Below are 16,899 nucleotides of genomic sequence, written 5' to 3' on the forward strand. Positions count from 1 at the left end.
TTACCCTGTGCTGTTGGAATTCACCTGCGGGCAGGGGGCAGGGAGTGGGAGAATCATGCCAGGGTCCTAGATTCAGCTCTGTCTCTAACCCTCCATGTAAGCTCAGACAAGTCCAGTCTTTTGGCCTCCATGCCTTCAAAGGATAATTATAAGTAGCAACTCACAGGAGTGTGTGTATAACATAAACACTTGGAAAGATGTCCTGCCTCATAGTGGTCAAAGAAATAAAAACCAAGTGTCATTTTAACATTATGAATTAGTGAAACAGTAGTACCTAAACTTTTCACTGTAAATCGGAATCATCCTTCACAAAAGGCATAAGACATTCACATCCTTTGACCTAATAATCTCCCCTCTGCCAAGTTTAGCCAAAGGTGTTAACCTCTCTTAAAAAGAAGTAACAAATAACATTCTAAGTGCTTTAATAAAGGTTGGTCAAGGAAAGAAACATTGATGGGCTGATTTTAGAGAATACTAAATGAATTACCATGGGATCTGACAAGATAGAGGAAGTACATGTGACACAATGTTAAAAGGATTTAAAACTTTTTCATGAAAGCAGCTATATAAAAATATAGGTGCCTGTGCATAGAGACTAGCAGGGAATACACAGCCACTGACTGAATTAGGGTATTGAGATTAGGCAATTTTGTTTTCCTTCAGGTTATTTAATGTTTTACTGACATAATAGTAATCCACATACTATACAAGTTCCCATTTAAAGTGTGCAATACAGTGGTTTTAGTATATTTAGACTTGTGCAGCCATCGTTAGTTTTATTTCATCACTCCAAAGGCAACCACAAACCACCATTCTCTTCCTGCTCCCTGTCCCATCCCCACCTCGCCCCCCACCAGCCCCAGCAACCGCTGGCCTGCTGTCCATATGGGTTTGCCCGTTCCGGACATTTCATGTAAGGAGACATGCAACATGTGGTCCTTTGTGTCTGCTGCTTTCACTGAGCATGTTGTCAGGGTTCGTTCAGGTCGTAGTAGTATCAGTACTTCATTCCTTTTCACGTCTGAATAATGCATGGTGTGGCCACACCCAGCTTATTTATCCATCCAGTTGATGGACACTTGGGTTACTTCTACTTTTTGGCTATTATACATAATGCTGCAATGAACATTTGTGTGTAAGTTGTTGTGTGGCCATGTTTTTGGTTCTCTTGGGTATATACCCAGGAGTGGAGTAACTGGGTCACATGGTAACTATGGTGACTGAGCAGCTGTGTTGTCCCACATCCCTCCAGCAGGGTGTGAGGGTTCCAGTTGCTCTACCTGAGCCTTGTACTAGTTTGGGGCCCCTGCCCCAGCATTAAGGGCACTGTCTCTTGTTCTTCCCCTAAAACAGCTCCCCGGAGCCCCTGCGTGTCTGCCCAGGCTGGCAGCGGAAGGAGCCCCACCGCCTACCACCTCTGAGAACCTGGGATTCGAGGTAACTCCCCAGGATCCCTTCCCACAAGCAGGCCTCAGAGCCTTGGCTCAGAGGCTACCAGGGCCATTAGTGGGGAGACCTAGGTCAGGCTCCCAAGCTACTGGGTGAGAACCCCCTTGGGTTCTGTCCTCCTCAAACAGCACCCTTGCCCTCTCGGTTTCACACAGTAAGTGTGGGTGACTGCTGAAGTCAGTAGCTTCTTGAGAGGTATGGAGCAGCATGGATGGTGGCTCCGGACTAGGTCACACTGGTGACGGTGGGGCATCTCCAGGACCCAGAGGGAGCTAGCTGTGAGCTCTCCTGAAGGAATTGTCCCAGCCCATCAGCCCATCAGCCCATGGAGGTTTACGGGCAGAGGAGTAAAAGGTGACCTGAACGCTGAGGGCAGGGGATACCTGTGGAAGGAGCCATAGGAGACCCTGTGTGCTTAGGCTTGGTGGGGGCAGCTCTGAGGACTGTCATACACCTTGTACCTGTGCCCCTCACCACAGACCCGTGCCTAGGTTGGCAAGCGCAGGAGCTGGGAACCTAGTTCATTTCCAAGTTTTCCTTCCAGGTCCAGGAGAAGCAGCAAAGATGTCGAACGAGCCACCCCCTCCTTATCCTGGCGGCCCCACAGCCCCACTTCTGGAGGAGAAAAGTGGAGCCCCACCCACCCCAGGTAGGGCCCTACACTCCAGATGGTCGGGCCCCTTGCTCATCCCGGCCACTAGGCACTGGTGCCTGGAGCAGCCCTGCCACAGGCAGTGCAGCCGGGGCCTCCTGAGCTTTTCTCCTTGCTCTCTGTCCAGGCCGCTCGTCCCCAGCTGTGATGCAGCCCCCTTCGGGCATGTCACTGCCCCCTGCAGACATTGGCCCCCCACCTTATGAGCCGCCGGGTCACCCAGTGCCCCAGCCCGGCTTCGTCTCCCCACATGTGAATGCAGATGGCACCTATGTGCCCCCAGGTAAGGTGGGAAGGGATCTGAGGGAGTCTGTGTACACAAGGGTCTTTCCCTCCTGTGGCCGAGGTCCTCGAGCAGAACACCTTGGTCCCCTACCCTGTCAGAGGAAAGGGAGCAGATGCATCAAGCAGAGAATGAAGAGAGACTGGGCCTTGTTCCCAACACTTTGCTAGTCTGGTTGGTCCCCGAGGGTCGGGACGTGAAGTGCTGGTCCCCACTGCAACCCCATGACCTGGTCCCTGAGGCCTTATATCTGACTCTGGGTGCTGTGGGCCTTGGGGTTTTGTGCTTACCTCACGTGGGCAAGCCAACGACTTGTCTTTGCTTTATTCCAGGCTTCTACCCTCCTCCAGGCCCCCACCCACCCATGGGCTACTACCCGCCGGGGCCCTACCCACCAGGGCCCTACCCACCGGGACCCTACCCTGGCCCTGGGGGCCACACAGCGACAGTCCTGGTCCCTTCAGGGACTGCCACCACAGTGACAGTGCTGCAGGGAGAGATTTTTGAGGGCGCACCTGTGCAAACAGTGTGCCCCCACTGCCAGCAGGCCATCACCACCAAGATCTCCTACGAGATAGGCCTGATGAACTTCGTGCTGGGCTTCTTCTGCTGCTTCATGGGGTAGGTGGCAGGCGCGGGCATGTGTACGTGTGGGGTGGGGCCGTGCCCATTCACCGCCCAGCTGGAGTAGGCCCAGGTCCCTCTAAGGCCTTCTCCTCAGGCCTCCCTCTCTCTCCCCATCTGATTCAGGTGTGATCTGGGCTGCTGCTTGATCCCCTGCCTCATCAATGACTTCAAAGATGTGACGCACACGTGCCCCAGCTGCAAAGCCTACATCTATACGTACAAGCGCCTGTGCTAACAGAGCTGGGACTGGACTCCCGCTGTCAGTCTGGCCCCCCGTGCTTTGCTCCCTGTGCCCGGCAGCCTGCTCCCCGCTCCTGCTCGGGGGTGGACACTGTCCCCCAGTCCCCCAGAATCTTGTCTTTCCTGGCTTGCCCTTCCCTGAACATCTGACTCTTCTGGCAGAAATGCTGTTGGATTTAAGGCCAAGGGTCAGCAGGTAGCTGGGGTGGTAGTTCTGAGTTCACGTGTTGGTCAGCTTGGTATTCATGATAAGGAAGATGAGCTGGGAAGGGTCTCCTTGCATGGTCTGCCGGCTGAGGTCTCGTCCCTCCCTTCTGTACAAGGTACAGCCTCGGTCCTGGTTCTCCCGGGACCAAGTAGTCGGAGCAGAGGCTGGTCCCCAGGCCCGGGGCCTGCAGTGGGGCTGGGCCTACAGCCACCATCCTTTCTGGTCTGCTAAGCCAGGCATAGGGGGCTGGACCCAAGCAGCACAGGCTCCTAGGCCGGGGATTGTTTCTGGGGTGCTGGAGGCAAGCACGATGGTCAGAAGGAATGACTCTGGCTCTCAGAACTCTCAGGAACTCTTAACACTTTGCCCAAGTGCCCAGAAGCCACCTGGGGTAAGATAGAGGGCACACCTGTGCAGGTCATGGGGTACATGAGGAGCCTGGCTCACCGAGAAGGGATTCATCTCTGGCCCTGGCCCAGCTCCCTTTCCAGCCGTGCGTCTGGACCCCATCTTCCCTAGAGCCAGAAGGAGTGCCCAGAGGCCTCGCTCATCTGTCTGCACCGCGTCCTTGCTGTGTGTGAGTATGACCTCCACCCATGGATGCTCGCCACGGATCTTCGCAGGAAACACTAGGCCCTTCGCCCTGGCTGATTTGCTGTTGCTGTGCTTGCTCGGACAGCAAGGCTCTGTGGCAGGAGTGGCTGCAGCACTGGGGATATAAGGAGCAGCCACAGGTGGCAGAAATGCCCTGGTGGGTGCCAGCCCTGCCCTGGGCCTGAGCCCACATGGTCTCTTTCCTGAATGGTTTGTGGAAATTGCTCACATAGACCACTGTATCCTGCTGCCACCCTTCTCCTGGTCTCGCACTGCCACCGCATGGCCTCCTCTCACTGTGAATCGTGGCTGGTCTCAGTTTGTAGTTTCTCATTAAATTGGCCCTTTCTCTCCCCTGCCCTGGGCCTCTGCTCTCTTGCCTGCTTCCTTTTGTGAGGGAAAGAGGGTGGGGCTTCAGGTGGTCTAAGGGTAGGGGGTTGAGTCCTCAGTCTCAGTACTTATGCCACACTGGCTGCCCAGGGACAACAATGACATTTAAATTCCTAATTAAGCCAAGCCAAAGCCCAGCACGGATGAGCCCTGGGATTCCCAGCCGTGACCAGGCCAAGGCATGAGATACCCTCACTGTGCTGTAAGGTCACCTTACTATCTCTGATATTGGTTTCACCCATTTCCACCCTATGGTACCTTCCCAGGGGATCTGCAAGCTGGAGCCCTGTGGCTTGAGCTCAGGGTCATCCCACTCTGCAGACAGGTACCACTGGTCCCTTTAAGCAAGACAGAGCCACTAGGGAGGCAGGCAGTCTGGGTGGGTCAGCCCTACCCCTCCATCTGAACTGTGAAAATGGCTAGGCTCAGTCAGCAGTTGAAAAAGACATTTCCCTCCACTTACAACCCTTTTTTGAATAAAACTTTTACAGATCTTCAGTATATAAAATAATAGATTCCTATTAATAAAAATATTTAAGTTGACATTTCTATTCTAGACAATGAATTGTTATATAATAATAAATACAAAGTATATTCTTTATCCTTACTATTAAAAATAAATTTCAAACATGAAACCTTCAAAGCACTTCTGAGTTAGAAAGCTCCACGACTAGACAGACTTAAGGATGAGAAAGAGTGGCTGCCATGGAGGAGAACTGCTGAAAGGTGATCGAGCCTATCGGGCACAGGATGGCAGGGGGGCTGCTGGGGCCAGCGAGAAGGATGACGTCTGCACCAGGAAGGAGGGAGGCAGCTGTCCAAGTCCACTTTATTGAGTGCTATAGCATTTACACAGGTCAAGGGGAGACAGGCCGTGGCTGAATAGGCCCCTCTTGGGGGTTTCTGCTGGGGAGGGGTGAGGACTGGCTACCAGGAGGGAGTTCCCCAGGGCCTCCGTGTCAGGCTGCAAGCCTGCCTCTGCCCTTCACCTTGTCCTCCTGCCTCCCACAGAGCTATGACAGCCTGGGCTTGCTGGCTGCTCTGCTCCCAGCAGGGGAAAAATACACACCTAAATGCCAACAGAACAAGGAAGATCCAAGGGAACAAGCCTCAGGTGAGATGTTTGGGTGCCCCAAGGCCTGGGGGCTGCAGGGGATGGGCCTGCACCCAGCTCAGCGTCTGGCTCTCAGAGAACATTGACCGGCAGAGGCTTGAGCATCTGGCTGTTTACTGGTTGCTTTTCTCAAACCCAGCATTAAAAAAAAGTCACCTGAGGTGGCAGTTTAGTCACGGGAACAGGCAGGGGTGGGTCAGTGGTCACTCGGGAGGAGTGTGCCAGCATGGTGTGATGGGTCCTTCACATGTAGTACCAGGCCAAGAGACCAGCAGCCAGGGCCACACCGGCAGCCAGAATGAACTGAAGGCCAGGCTTGCTCAGCACAGCCAGAGCTGTTCGGAAGGGGCAGCTGCTGGCCTCCAGGGCACCTGCATGGCAGCACCAATGGGACCCATCAGTGGGTGGATGCCAACATACCCACCCTGGGGAAGGAGCTGGACACAGGCAAGACCTACCTTTGTCTTTAGCAGTGTAGTAGGGGCATTTACGCAGATCTCCTTTCCCATCATGCACAGGGAGCCCATCCTCCAGGGTCTCTTTGGCCAGCAAGGAGCCAGCCTGGTCCAGTTCATCAAATATCTGCAGGGGCAGAGGATCAACAGCCATCAATGAAGTGTATACACTTGGTCTTCAGGGGAAAATCCTGCCTGTGTAAAGGGAGCTGGAGCAGGCAAGGCTTGTTCAGGAGTGCAGATCAGCAAAGCAGTAGCCCAGGTGGCAGCGGGGGCAGCCACACTGACCTGGCACTTGTCCCTAGCACGAGCTCTGGGAGGTGTGGCTGCTCCTGTGCTGCCCAGCACCCATTCAGGCAGCTCTGGGTGGGCTCTGGCTGCCAAAGGCCCCCTCCCAGCCACCCCCAGCAGTACCTGCATGTTGTACACAAAGGCTTTGTTGGCCTCCTCCACAATCTTCTCTTTGGTCTTCAGGTTCAGGTCCAGGGCATTCATCCTGGCCCGGTAGAACTGCTTGAACTGCTGTGCATTGTCCACATTCTCGAACAGGTAGAACTGGGTCCCTTCCCCCGAACTAGGGAGTTTGAGGGCCCGCTGGGCCACCTTCTTCAGCACCTGGCCCCCTGAGAGGTCCCCCATGTAGCGGGTGTAGGCATGGGCCACCAGCAGCTCCGGCTCGTGCTGCCCCACATAGTGGATCCGCTCCACATACTTCTGGGTGGCCGCGGAGCACTGCACCTGCTCCTTCCAGTCCTCACCGAAGAAATACTCCATGTCCTTGGTCAGCGCCTCCTTCCGGTGCAGCTCCAGGGGGAAGTACAAGGGGGCGAAGGCTGGGTGGTCCTTGTTGCGGTCCATTTCCTCCTCGAGGGCGGAGTATGTGAAGTAAAGTGCAGTAGTAGCCAGCTGTTGAGGGTGATGGGGAGACGGTGGGAAAGGGCTGCAGCCCCAGTAGCCAACTCTGAGCCCAGAGACCCACCATGTCCAAGCAGGACCACCCCCGCTGCTGGTCCCCAAAAGGCCCATTTTTATCCAGTGCATCATTCACCCACCCAGAAAACTTATGTTTCTTAAATGAATGACACGGTGAATTCTTTGGAATATGGATATTTTTGCCTCCTTTACATCATTATGTTACTCCACCCAAGCCATGAAAACCAGTTGGACATCAACAAAGAGTGGAGTGGAGAGAAAGGCCCAGCTCCCCCCTCAGACCAGCTCCAGGGTCACCTTCCTCATGGGACAAAGGCCTTTCAGTCAACACCATCCATGACCAAGGGCACAAACCTTGAAGAGCTCCTCCCTGATGTTGCCTTTCAGGAAGTCCTTAACAAACTGGGTGTTTTCTGCCCGGTCATGTGCTTCTTTGGTCCCTTCCTTCAGGAGCTCAGAGAGGTCGGCAATCCTGCAGAGAGACCGTGCATGCGCACTAGCCCTTCCCAGCCCAGTATGTGCCCTTGCTGAGCAGGAGGCAGGGGCTGCTCAGAAACTCAACTCTAGCACAGTCAGTCTAGCCAGGCTGTGCAGGGCAGCAGATGGGAATCTGCCCTAAGGGCACAGGTGACGTGTGGGATAACTGTCCACTCGGCAGTGTCCACGTCTCTCTGAACTACACCATTCACCAATGCTTTACTTATGTGCCCAAAGAAGCACACACTGCTAATCCCACCATAGTGCTGACTGGCTTCTCCCAGAACAGCCAGCCTTCTGGAAAGTGTCTCCCAGAATCCATGCCACTGAGAAGGACTGACTGGATCTCGCAGGACAGCCCTGTTGCCTTCCTCTCACCATGGACCCATAGCTTCTCCAGGACTCCCATGTGGCTGGGCCCAGGCGTAGGATGAGGATGAGACAAAGGCCAGGGAGGCTGGAGCTGTGCTGAAGATGCCAGCAGCCAGGACAGGACAAGGCAGAGAACACAGGACCCTAAAGATGGTGGCATTGAGCAGGAACTCACTGTATCCACACAATCCATCTATTAGACTGAGAAAAACTTGGCCTCTCCCAGCCCAGCCTCTGCTGGCTTCTTTAAGAGATTAGCTCATATTACCGATGTGCTGAGAATTATTTATTATAGTAATTATTCCAAGATATAAAAAAAAGAACTTTGCCAGTAACAGGGTTATAACAAGAAGCTAAGAATGATGGAGAACAGGCCCCAGTACCTTGAAGCTTAGTGTGAACTGGTCCCACCCAGTACGAAAAACCCCTGGAATTAGGGTTGCTCCCATATTCTAAGGGGTGGAAGACACTGGAAAAGGTGCCAGCTTTGCCTCTGATTATCGTTTCCCACACCAGGTGTCAAAATGCTTACGGTGTTAAGGAGGAAAAAGGACCAGGAATACGGTCAAATTCTATGACTTGCATTCCTAGCACTGCCTGTCCTGCCTCTGCAGAAACAAACAGGACAGTGCTGGGCAGCCAGGCTGCTCTACTGTCCCTGCAGTCCCAGCCAGATGTCCCAAGGGCCACAGCAGCCTGGCCTGACTGCACCCCAGCACCTCCAGCACACAAAGGTGTGTGAGGCACAGCAGCCCTGGGTACCCCCTGACTCACCTGGTGCGGTTTTCTTTTGCTGAAGCCCCAGAGCTCTTTTCCTCCGACTCATCCACCCCCTCTGAGGCCTCTAATTCCGCGGACATGGTTCTGCCAAGTATGGTTCTTGCTGTTCTCACTCCTCTGGTCCTATAGAGACAGAAGGAGCTGGTGATACTGCAGTCACCACACCTGCTGGTCCTGCTCTCCTCCAGCAGACACAATGGAGGAGCCAGTCACCCATGTGCCTCAGGCAAGGTTTCTTTAAAAATAAAGCTCTGCCACGGAGAAAACAAGTAATGACTCTATGGCATCTTACTAACGCTGATAGACAGTGACTGCAGTGGGGGTGGTGAGGACTTGATAATATGGGTGAATGCTGAAACCACAATGTTTATGTGAAACCTTCATAAGATTGTCTATCAATGATACTTTAATTTAAAAAAAAAGAAAGCTCTGCCATTCCTGGGACTGTATCTGAATGTGGACAAAATTTGAATATGGGCAGTGGATTAGGTAAGAGCATTATATCGATGTTGAACTTGCTGTTTTTTGTAGTAGTACTATGATTATATAACAGAATGTCTTTTTGTTAGGAAATATATACCGAGGTATTCAAAAGTAAAGGGGCACACTGCGTGCAACTTACTGTCAAATGGTTCAGTGTGTATGTGTGCGTACATGCACATACACATACACATATATGGAGCAGTGAGAGGCAGGAGGGAGGGAGAACATGCACAAGTAAAGCAAATGAGGTGAAATGCTGATGGGGAGCCCAGATAAAAGATACACCAGAGATCTTTGTATTATTCCTAACAACTTTTCTGTATGCCCAAAATTACATCGAATTTAAAAGTTACCTAAAAATAAAATAACAAAGAAAACATCATAGATTGTGGGCTCAAAATATCATAACTCAAACTGTTTTTCTCTACTAATCAGTGATGTGTGCCTTGAGAAATGTGATGTGTTCCTTAAAGGAATGTTGTACCTTAACCAAGGCCAGTTCCCGCAACATTGTTCTCTCCCCTATTGTGCTGTGCTGGGAAGAACTGTGGAGGGAGTTGTGCACTGAGAACACAACGAGCCATTGGTTGTATGTATGAGATCATCTACTGTCCTTAGATGTATTTGTGTGACTAATAAATACGAGGGGTGCCCTCTCGGCACCACTCAAGCTGGTATGCCTTGAGTCCCCTGGCTGGCCTACTCAGGACTTCGATATCTCATCGCGTCGCCTCCTCTATCTGCGGGTCGGAGACCGGGAGGAGGCCGACAATAGATAAAGCTTAAAAAAAAACAGTATAGCAGTTCTGAGTGTGGCAAGAGCATCAGAGGGCAGCCTGTCCTACCTGTTCAAGGCAGGGTGGTCATGCCCAGGGTACAGTGCAGCAGGACACTAGCTGGAATGTTAAGCCACGCTGTTTGAAGCAGCTCCACCTTAGCACGGAGCAGCTCAAGTGCCTGACAACCTCCATCAGCTATGCCGCAGTCCCCACGCAAGCAGGACTGTCCATACTCCACACCCTGCCAGACCAAGGGCGATAACACAAGTTGGCCGGTCAGTTCTGTTACCTGCTGCCAGGGCTGATCCTTTGTCAGACACGGAAATTCTGTCTCACAACAGGACAAGCTCATCCTTCACCCCTAGAGGCCTCCACTCTGGCAGTGCAAAGGTGCGCCCATCTGAGGAACTTCCCAGATGAACAGCAGCACAGTTGCACCAACAACTACTATAGTGACTCACAAAACCAGAGCAACCAGCCCCGGGGTCCAAGGAAGGCAAGGGAAGAAGAGACCTTCATGTTCTACCTCAAGTAGTACCTGTCTATTTTACTGAATATTTTCTACGTGCTTCATCCAGAAATGTGTCAAGGGGGGCAAAGAAGGGTAAGGAATGGTCCTTCAAAGGTATAAAAGAAAAGAAAAAACAACCTCTATCTCACCCCACAGATATAACCAGTGTTAATATGTTGGTACATATCCTTTCTGAGTTTTTTCCAGGCATGTAGTTACATCTTGTTATTTTGGGAGACATTATAATGCATGGTCTGCTCAGCACGATCTTTCTGAACAGTCTCTTGCCTTTAGAGTTAACATTTATACAATAGAATTAGTGACAGGGAGGGTGTAGTGAGAACACGGAAGGAAGGCTTTGAGCACAGTGCCTGCCACGTGGCAAGCACTCAATGTTTGGTGTGACTGCCTGTGCTGGTATTTTTAGTGAGGCTTACTGATATTGTCTAAGAACACTTAGAAAACAAATAGCTGAAAGTAAAAAAAGCCAGATAAAGTCAAGGATGGTATTCACTTTTACATGTAAACTTAAAAAAAAGGGGGGGTGAAATCAGAAACACTAGAATGATAGTTGCCATGGCCTAAGCTGGGGCTGGAGACAGTAGGGAGAGGCTGGAAAAAGGAGACAAATTTTCATTTCATTTCATTTCAGCCATAAAATGAATAAGGTCTGAGAATCTAATGAACAGTATGGTGCCTATACTTGATAAAACTGTTCTGCATAAGTGAAATTCCCTAAGAGTAATCTTAAACATTCTCACCAAAATAAATAAATAAGGGAACTCCGTGAGATGATGGATATTATTTAACTTGATTGTGGGAGTCCTTTCACAATGTATGTGTATATCAAATCATCATGTTGTATGCTTTGAATATATTACAATTTTTGTCAATTATACCCTAACAAAACTGAAAGAAAAAAAAAAGAAATAGAATATATGGAAAATGGGACCTTCTCTAGACTCCAAATCAGATATACTTTCCTCTCCAAAAATGCTGATGAATTGTATGGCGCATTAAGTCCAGAATGCAAAGGTAGGAGGTCATCATATGGAGAGAAGTGTGTTCAGGGAGGCTTCCTGGAAAAGGGAGGCTTAGCCAGGACCCTCAGTGAATAGACAGGACGGGGGTAGGGAAGACAAAGGGCCTCTAGCTCAAGGAACAAGGTGAACAAGCAAAAATGGAACAGACCACAGAGATGGCATAAGGCTGCCCAGCTATGTGCCTTTTTGCCAAGGGACCAAGGCAGACCCTGCCAGCTGCAGATCAAGCCCCATGCCTGCCTATCCACACCGACCATGTTTTATAGACTTTTAAGAAAGAACATCTGAGCTCCACGCTTCTGGGGGCCCTGAGAGCCAAGATTTGTCCCCAGCAGCTCATCACTCCACCTGCGGAGAGGAGAGGGTACTAGGATGAGAGCTCTGGGCCACCCAGAAGAGGGAAGGGTGCAGTAAGAGGTGCCAGAGCCTCTAGACAGGTGGCGTGTACACATGGCCATTCTGAGGACACGCCCCAGGCACTCGAATGCTGCAGCCCCCATGCTGCTCATGGGTGACTAAAAGCAGGCAAAGACAGAAACAAGCATAATCCCACGGCCAGGGCTACCAATTATGGTAACAGGTAAACTTCCAAGCACCTAACTGTTGTGGGTGCTGTACAATAGTGACTGTGTATGTGCTTAAATCTGATCATTAACTGTTTTATTTGATAATAAATGCATGCTCTGGGAGGGTGTAGTCTTGCCCAAGCAACAAGGCCTTTTGCTTCTCTTAAAATACAAAACGGGGACGAGAAAGCCAGCTTTCACAGGTGCCCACCTTGGCATTTTCTTTTTGTCAGCAACACTTCATTTGTGCCAATCCCCGCTCAGGCACATCCCTCACCCACCCTCTTCAACCTCCATCCTGCCTGAGAACCCCTAATTCCCTCCTCCCAGTCAGCAGGAGTCCCAACTCCAACCCCAGCGGTAGGACCACAGCTGTCAAGTTTTACTGCAACAGCTCCTGGGCCCAGAAAATAATGGATTCTCAACACACACTTGTTGAATAAAACATCCCAAGGAAAGAAGGCAGGAAGACAGGTAATGGTCTAATGCATACTGCCAACAATATGGCACCTGTGGACATCTAGAAGTAACCTGTGTCAGTTACCTAAACTCAAACATAATTGAACAATTTTGCTTTGAAGGGAAGATACACACTGGCTTACGCTACCCCGACAGCAAGAATGCCAAGTCCTCAATGAAGCCTAAAAGCACTGTCTGTGGAGGGAGGGGGGAATGTTCCTCACAAGACTCACAAAGGCTGAGTGCCAGAGGAGGTGGCCTGTTCTATCCCTGTGGCATGGTCACTGTTCCTCAAGGGACTGGCCATGTAGTGCAGCATTCAGAAGCCACCTTGCAATGTCAGAAACAGAATTCGTTCACTCTCTGAAAGGATATATGTCCAAACTTGGTCTGGCTGACTTGTACACTTTTTTCTTTGCAAGAACCACTGGAATCCCTAGAAAACCAGGAGCCAAATTATAAATGGCAACCTTTCTAGACTTGAACCTCTCAGTATCAACAAGGGGCTGCCCTACTATCCAACAGAAACAAGAAAGATCCCAAAAGATTCCACTCCAGGAAACACGCTTTAAGAAGTATTAACAGTAATCTATTAATGATAAATAACCATACTACAACGTTAGAAAAAAGTCACACACACTAACAATACAAGGTAGGGCAGGTGCAAATGAGAGCAAACAATGGAGTCCCAACAGGGCTGCCATGCGCTGATGGGCTGCATCCACCCATGGAAAGGTCTACATAAACTTAGGTGTTTTAAAAAAAGACCCAGGGCAGGGAAGAAGAATGGGAGTATTATGATTAGCATGTGTAATTTGGGGGTGGGGGGTGCATGGGGAGGGCTGTGCAACACAGAGAAGACAAGTAGTGATTCTACAGCATCTTACTGCGCTGATGGACAGTGACTGTAATGGGGTTTGTGGGGGGGACTTAGTGAAGGGGGGACCCTAGTAAACATAATGTTCTTCATGTAATTGTAGATTAATGATAACAACAACAAAAACAACAAAATATAAGATTAAATTGAAAGGATAATTATGCCAAAAAGAAAGCTAAAATAAACAAAAGTAGTGCCCTCAAAAAAAAAAAAAACCCAAATTGCTGGCTACAACGATATGCAAACGTATGTAAGTATACTGATGATGACAGGAAGCTAGCTTGGAAAGCTATAAACACTTGTTACTTGTTGAACTTTTTGGCCAATTCCTCTTCTCTACCACGCTGTCACTCTCTCCCTTGCCTTCCTCTCCCCTTTTCAAGAGAATTGACAGGGAGAGAGGAGCAGAAGAGGTTCCTGTGAACCTGCCCAGCAGCTCCATAACATTCATTTCAAAGCTTTTCTTTCTGGTAAATTGCAACTAGGGTTTCGGAAAGAACAGACATGTTCAAAGATGTTAAATCTTCATCCATGGGGACACGTGTCCAGCAAACCTCAGGTCAGTTACGCTGCCAGACAATGACTATATTATCCCTCATTCCCTATTTGGTGAACGGAAAAGGCACAGTGAAGACTTCACCAATAATAATGTTCTTTCTTCCATTTCATTCTTTTTCTTTGCCTGGGAAAACCACAATTGAAGGAGAAAGGAGACTGCTGAGCTCAGCCAGCCCTAGAGAGGAAGGTGGGAGAAAGCATGGCAGGGCCATCAGCTCTCTGGAATTGGAACAATTCTCCCACCTGACTCTGGAACTAACAGTGAACAGCTACCAGCTACCTCACCGGATGCCAGGATGTGAGATGGTGTTGTTAGCCCTCCGGAGCCGAGGAGAAAAGGGCCAGGGGAAGATAAGTGGCTGCTCAGGCTCCTCACTGGGTCTGCCACAGCGCCCTCCCCACTGAGGGCTTGAGGCTGGGCATCAGAGTCCCTGGCTCAGAGCTCACTTCTGCACAGAACCGCCATCCCACTAATAAGAGATGACTGTTCTTCAGCTTCCATAAGTGCTGCGTTCCTGGCTACCCAGCTGAACCAGGAGCTTCCTACAATACAGATCAAGACTCCCTTGGACTGAGCTTCTGAGACTTCAGTACCATGTTTTAAATCACTTAGAGCTCAGTACCCTGGAGATACTCCAACCTGAGTTGTAATTATTATAGATTAAATGGAATGCCTACTGAGAAAGCTACTAGCTAAATGGGGTGATGGGGGTGGGGGCAGGGGACAGAAAATATTGGTTCAATTCTAAAATACCAAATAAATAATAAACATTTTAATTGGGTACTATGTTTCTAAATTAACTGGTATGAAATCTGGAATCTGGCTTTATGTTTCTTTTCTTCCTGCCTTCTTCCCCTTCTCTCTTTCTTATGGTCTGGATTTTCTAACTAATGACGTGTTTACATTTCCCATGCCTCTGAGCTGGCCAAGGTCATTCTCACACTGGAGAGCCCCAGCTGGTTTGGCTCCGCCATTTACCCCCCTGTGTGTCTTCTCTGTTGCCCCCTGGAGCCCACTGCTCCCCTCCCTAGGCTCCAGCGGGCCTGGAGTCTCTCCACTGCAGTCCCTGCCCCTCAGCTGTTCCTGCCACACTGGAGCTGGGCACCGGCACTGCCCCCTCTGACTCCCGCACATCCACTGCCCCCTTGCCTGGTGAGGCTGCTCCTCACCTGCGGGCCGTGAGGGTAGGCACTCGGCCGGGCTCTGGCTCCTTTTCTTAGTATTGGAAGTAAGGCCTCTGGTTTCTTTTGTCCAATGGTCATTGATGGTTCAAAAATGATGCATTACCTCTCACAGAAATAATGTTTGATATGTGCCCCATAAATTTTTTTTAATGATAAACACGGAATACAAGAATCCCAGACTGTCTCCCTGGAATACAGGACCTGTCCCTCCTCTACGCCCCCTAAAAGCGTCTTACCTGAAGTGAGAATGCCTGCCTCTGTTCAGCAGGGCCGCCATCAGGCTGCATCAATCTTAATGGTGCCACATACTCTCATGAGGCCTCCCCAGATACAAACAAGTAGGTTGTTCACACATCAATTAAGTTATTTTCTGCATATCTGTCTACACAAAGAGAATAAATTCTAACATCCTACTTTTAATCCTATATATGATCTGGGGAACAAAGAATACTAGGGCTACAGTGGAGGGAGCAGGAGCTGAAGGGAGGAAACTAGGGACAAGAAGACACACCTCTTCAGAGCCTCCAAATCTCTGGCTCTCTTCATTTCTCACCTGTAAGATGGAATGAATACTGACTAGCATTCCACACCATAGGACTGCTGGGGGCATCAAGTAAGATAATGACCACGAAACACTTTATAACAAATGTTGCCAAAGGAATTGACAATGATGAACCCAGAGCTGGTGACTGGCTGGTCTGCCTTAGCAGACACTCAAGTGAGCTTTTCAGACCTTGTTAGGACACCAGGAAACTCTTGATTCTGGGAGGCTCTGATCCTGGATGCAGCCTGGAGGCAGGTGAACTTGCTCTCCTCAGCACAGTTCAAAAAACCACATTTATCGGATAAACCCTACACCAAGGGCCAGTCTGGCATCCCATCCAGCAAACAAATGCAAATGCGGAGGAGGTACAAAGTGCTTTCTGCCTTAGGTTAATAGCCACATAACTGGCCCTACCTGGCTCTCCTCTGACCTCAGAGAGGATGGAATGTTGGGGAGTGGGGATGAAGCTCAGTGGACCTTTACTGGGTGCACTTCTGGGCTTCCACTTACTGTTTAATTCTATAAACCCAGCTCACCTTCAAGAACAGAAAGGCAGCCGAGCCCCATACAAAGGACATGGTCTTTGTGGCTGGAAGATTAGGAATTGAGACCTGGAGTCCCAATACTTAGTATTAGTAGCACCATAGCTGAAGGTGAGTCATAACCCTTCAGCCTTCAGCTGAAGGATGAGTTTCCTCATCCATAAACAGGTAACCCTCTTTCCCTACATTCTCAGTGCGCTGTGATCACTAAATGAGTTAATGTGTGTATCAGTGCTTCATGAAACACTCCAGTGTTGATCTCTTACTGAGGACATTGTTTGCAAAGTAAGCAGCTGAGGGATTATGAAATATGAAGGAAGGATGTGAAGTTCGGTTGAGTCTACAAATTCTGAGCACGTCACACCTGAGGACCTCTCACTCAGACCTCATTCTTGGCAGTGTCAGGAAATGGGAATACCTGTTCTCTTTAAGGTGAGATGTGTTGCCCACTGAAGCTAATCTTTATTGCAAATACTGCTCAATGCTGGCTGAGCCAGATGTTACGAGCAGTGGACAGGCGTCATTCAGCTGTAACCCAACAAGGGACATGATAAAATGGGCCTCCCAAAGCCCTGAGGAAACATCATCTAGGTCAGCAGCTTCTGAGTTTACTGCATGACTAGCCTGAGGTCTCCTCTGAACTCTATGCTGCCATTCCTCAGACAACGTTATACACAAGCTGCACCCCTTTCATTTTTATCCCTGGGTGAATTCAATCCCACAGTTCATTGAGCAGATAGCTATTAACCTCTTGATAAAGCAAGCGCAAACGAGGAAT

The 16,899-nt window shown here is 49.9% G+C and overlaps 2 protein-coding genes and 1 long non-coding RNA gene across 6 annotated transcripts in view; 2 read left to right on the plus strand and 1 right to left on the minus strand.

Moving 5' to 3' along the window:
* CDIP1 (cell death inducing p53 target 1) overlaps window positions 1–4,412 on the plus strand; it is a 23,215-nt gene extending 18,803 nt beyond the window's left edge. For both annotated transcript variants that reach the window (XM_017664994.3, XM_017664993.3), the window contains exons 2-6: window positions 1,354–1,437; window positions 1,994–2,098; window positions 2,229–2,384; window positions 2,717–3,005; window positions 3,135–4,412. In XM_017664994.3, the coding sequence (XP_017520483.3) occupies window positions 2,014–2,098; window positions 2,229–2,384; window positions 2,717–3,005; window positions 3,135–3,246 (642 nt within the window). In that variant the 5' untranslated portion in view covers window positions 1,354–1,437; window positions 1,994–2,013 and the 3' untranslated portion in view covers window positions 3,247–4,412. The remainder of the gene's footprint in view (window positions 1–1,353; window positions 1,438–1,993; window positions 2,099–2,228; window positions 2,385–2,716; window positions 3,006–3,134) is intronic.
* Window positions 1–8,691, minus strand: part of HMOX2 (heme oxygenase 2) — a 21,468-nt gene extending 12,777 nt beyond the window's left edge. The window contains exons 1-5 of one of the 2 annotated variants that reach the window (XM_037014611.2): window positions 8,569–8,691; window positions 7,300–7,417; window positions 6,427–6,918; window positions 6,016–6,139; window positions 5,256–5,928 (exon numbers count right to left, since the gene is read on the minus strand). In XM_037014611.2, the coding sequence (XP_036870506.2) occupies window positions 5,801–5,928; window positions 6,016–6,139; window positions 6,427–6,918; window positions 7,300–7,417; window positions 8,569–8,654 (948 nt within the window). In that variant the 5' untranslated portion in view covers window positions 8,655–8,691 and the 3' untranslated portion in view covers window positions 5,256–5,800. Of the gene's footprint in view, window positions 1–5,255; window positions 5,929–6,015; window positions 6,140–6,426; window positions 6,919–7,299; window positions 7,418–8,568 lie in introns of those variants that run through there. The other variant, XM_037014615.2, reaches the window with a different exon arrangement.
* LOC140843952 (uncharacterized) lies at window positions 6,475–15,620 on the plus strand. 2 transcript variants are annotated; one of them, XR_012121898.1, is made up of 3 exons: window positions 6,475–6,561; window positions 10,178–13,851; window positions 13,996–15,620. It is a non-coding gene; the product is annotated as an uncharacterized lncRNA (long non-coding RNA). The 2 variants fall into 2 exon arrangements; XR_012121899.1 differs by having other exon boundaries at window positions 10,178–10,440; window positions 13,778–15,620.
* The last annotated feature ends 1,279 nt before the right edge of the window (window positions 15,621–16,899 follow it).

The sequence above is a fragment of the Manis javanica genome, chromosome 10 (genome assembly GCF_040802235.1).
Source record: "Manis javanica isolate MJ-LG chromosome 10, MJ_LKY, whole genome shotgun sequence".
Lineage (NCBI taxonomy): Eukaryota > Metazoa > Chordata > Mammalia > Pholidota > Manidae > Manis > Manis javanica.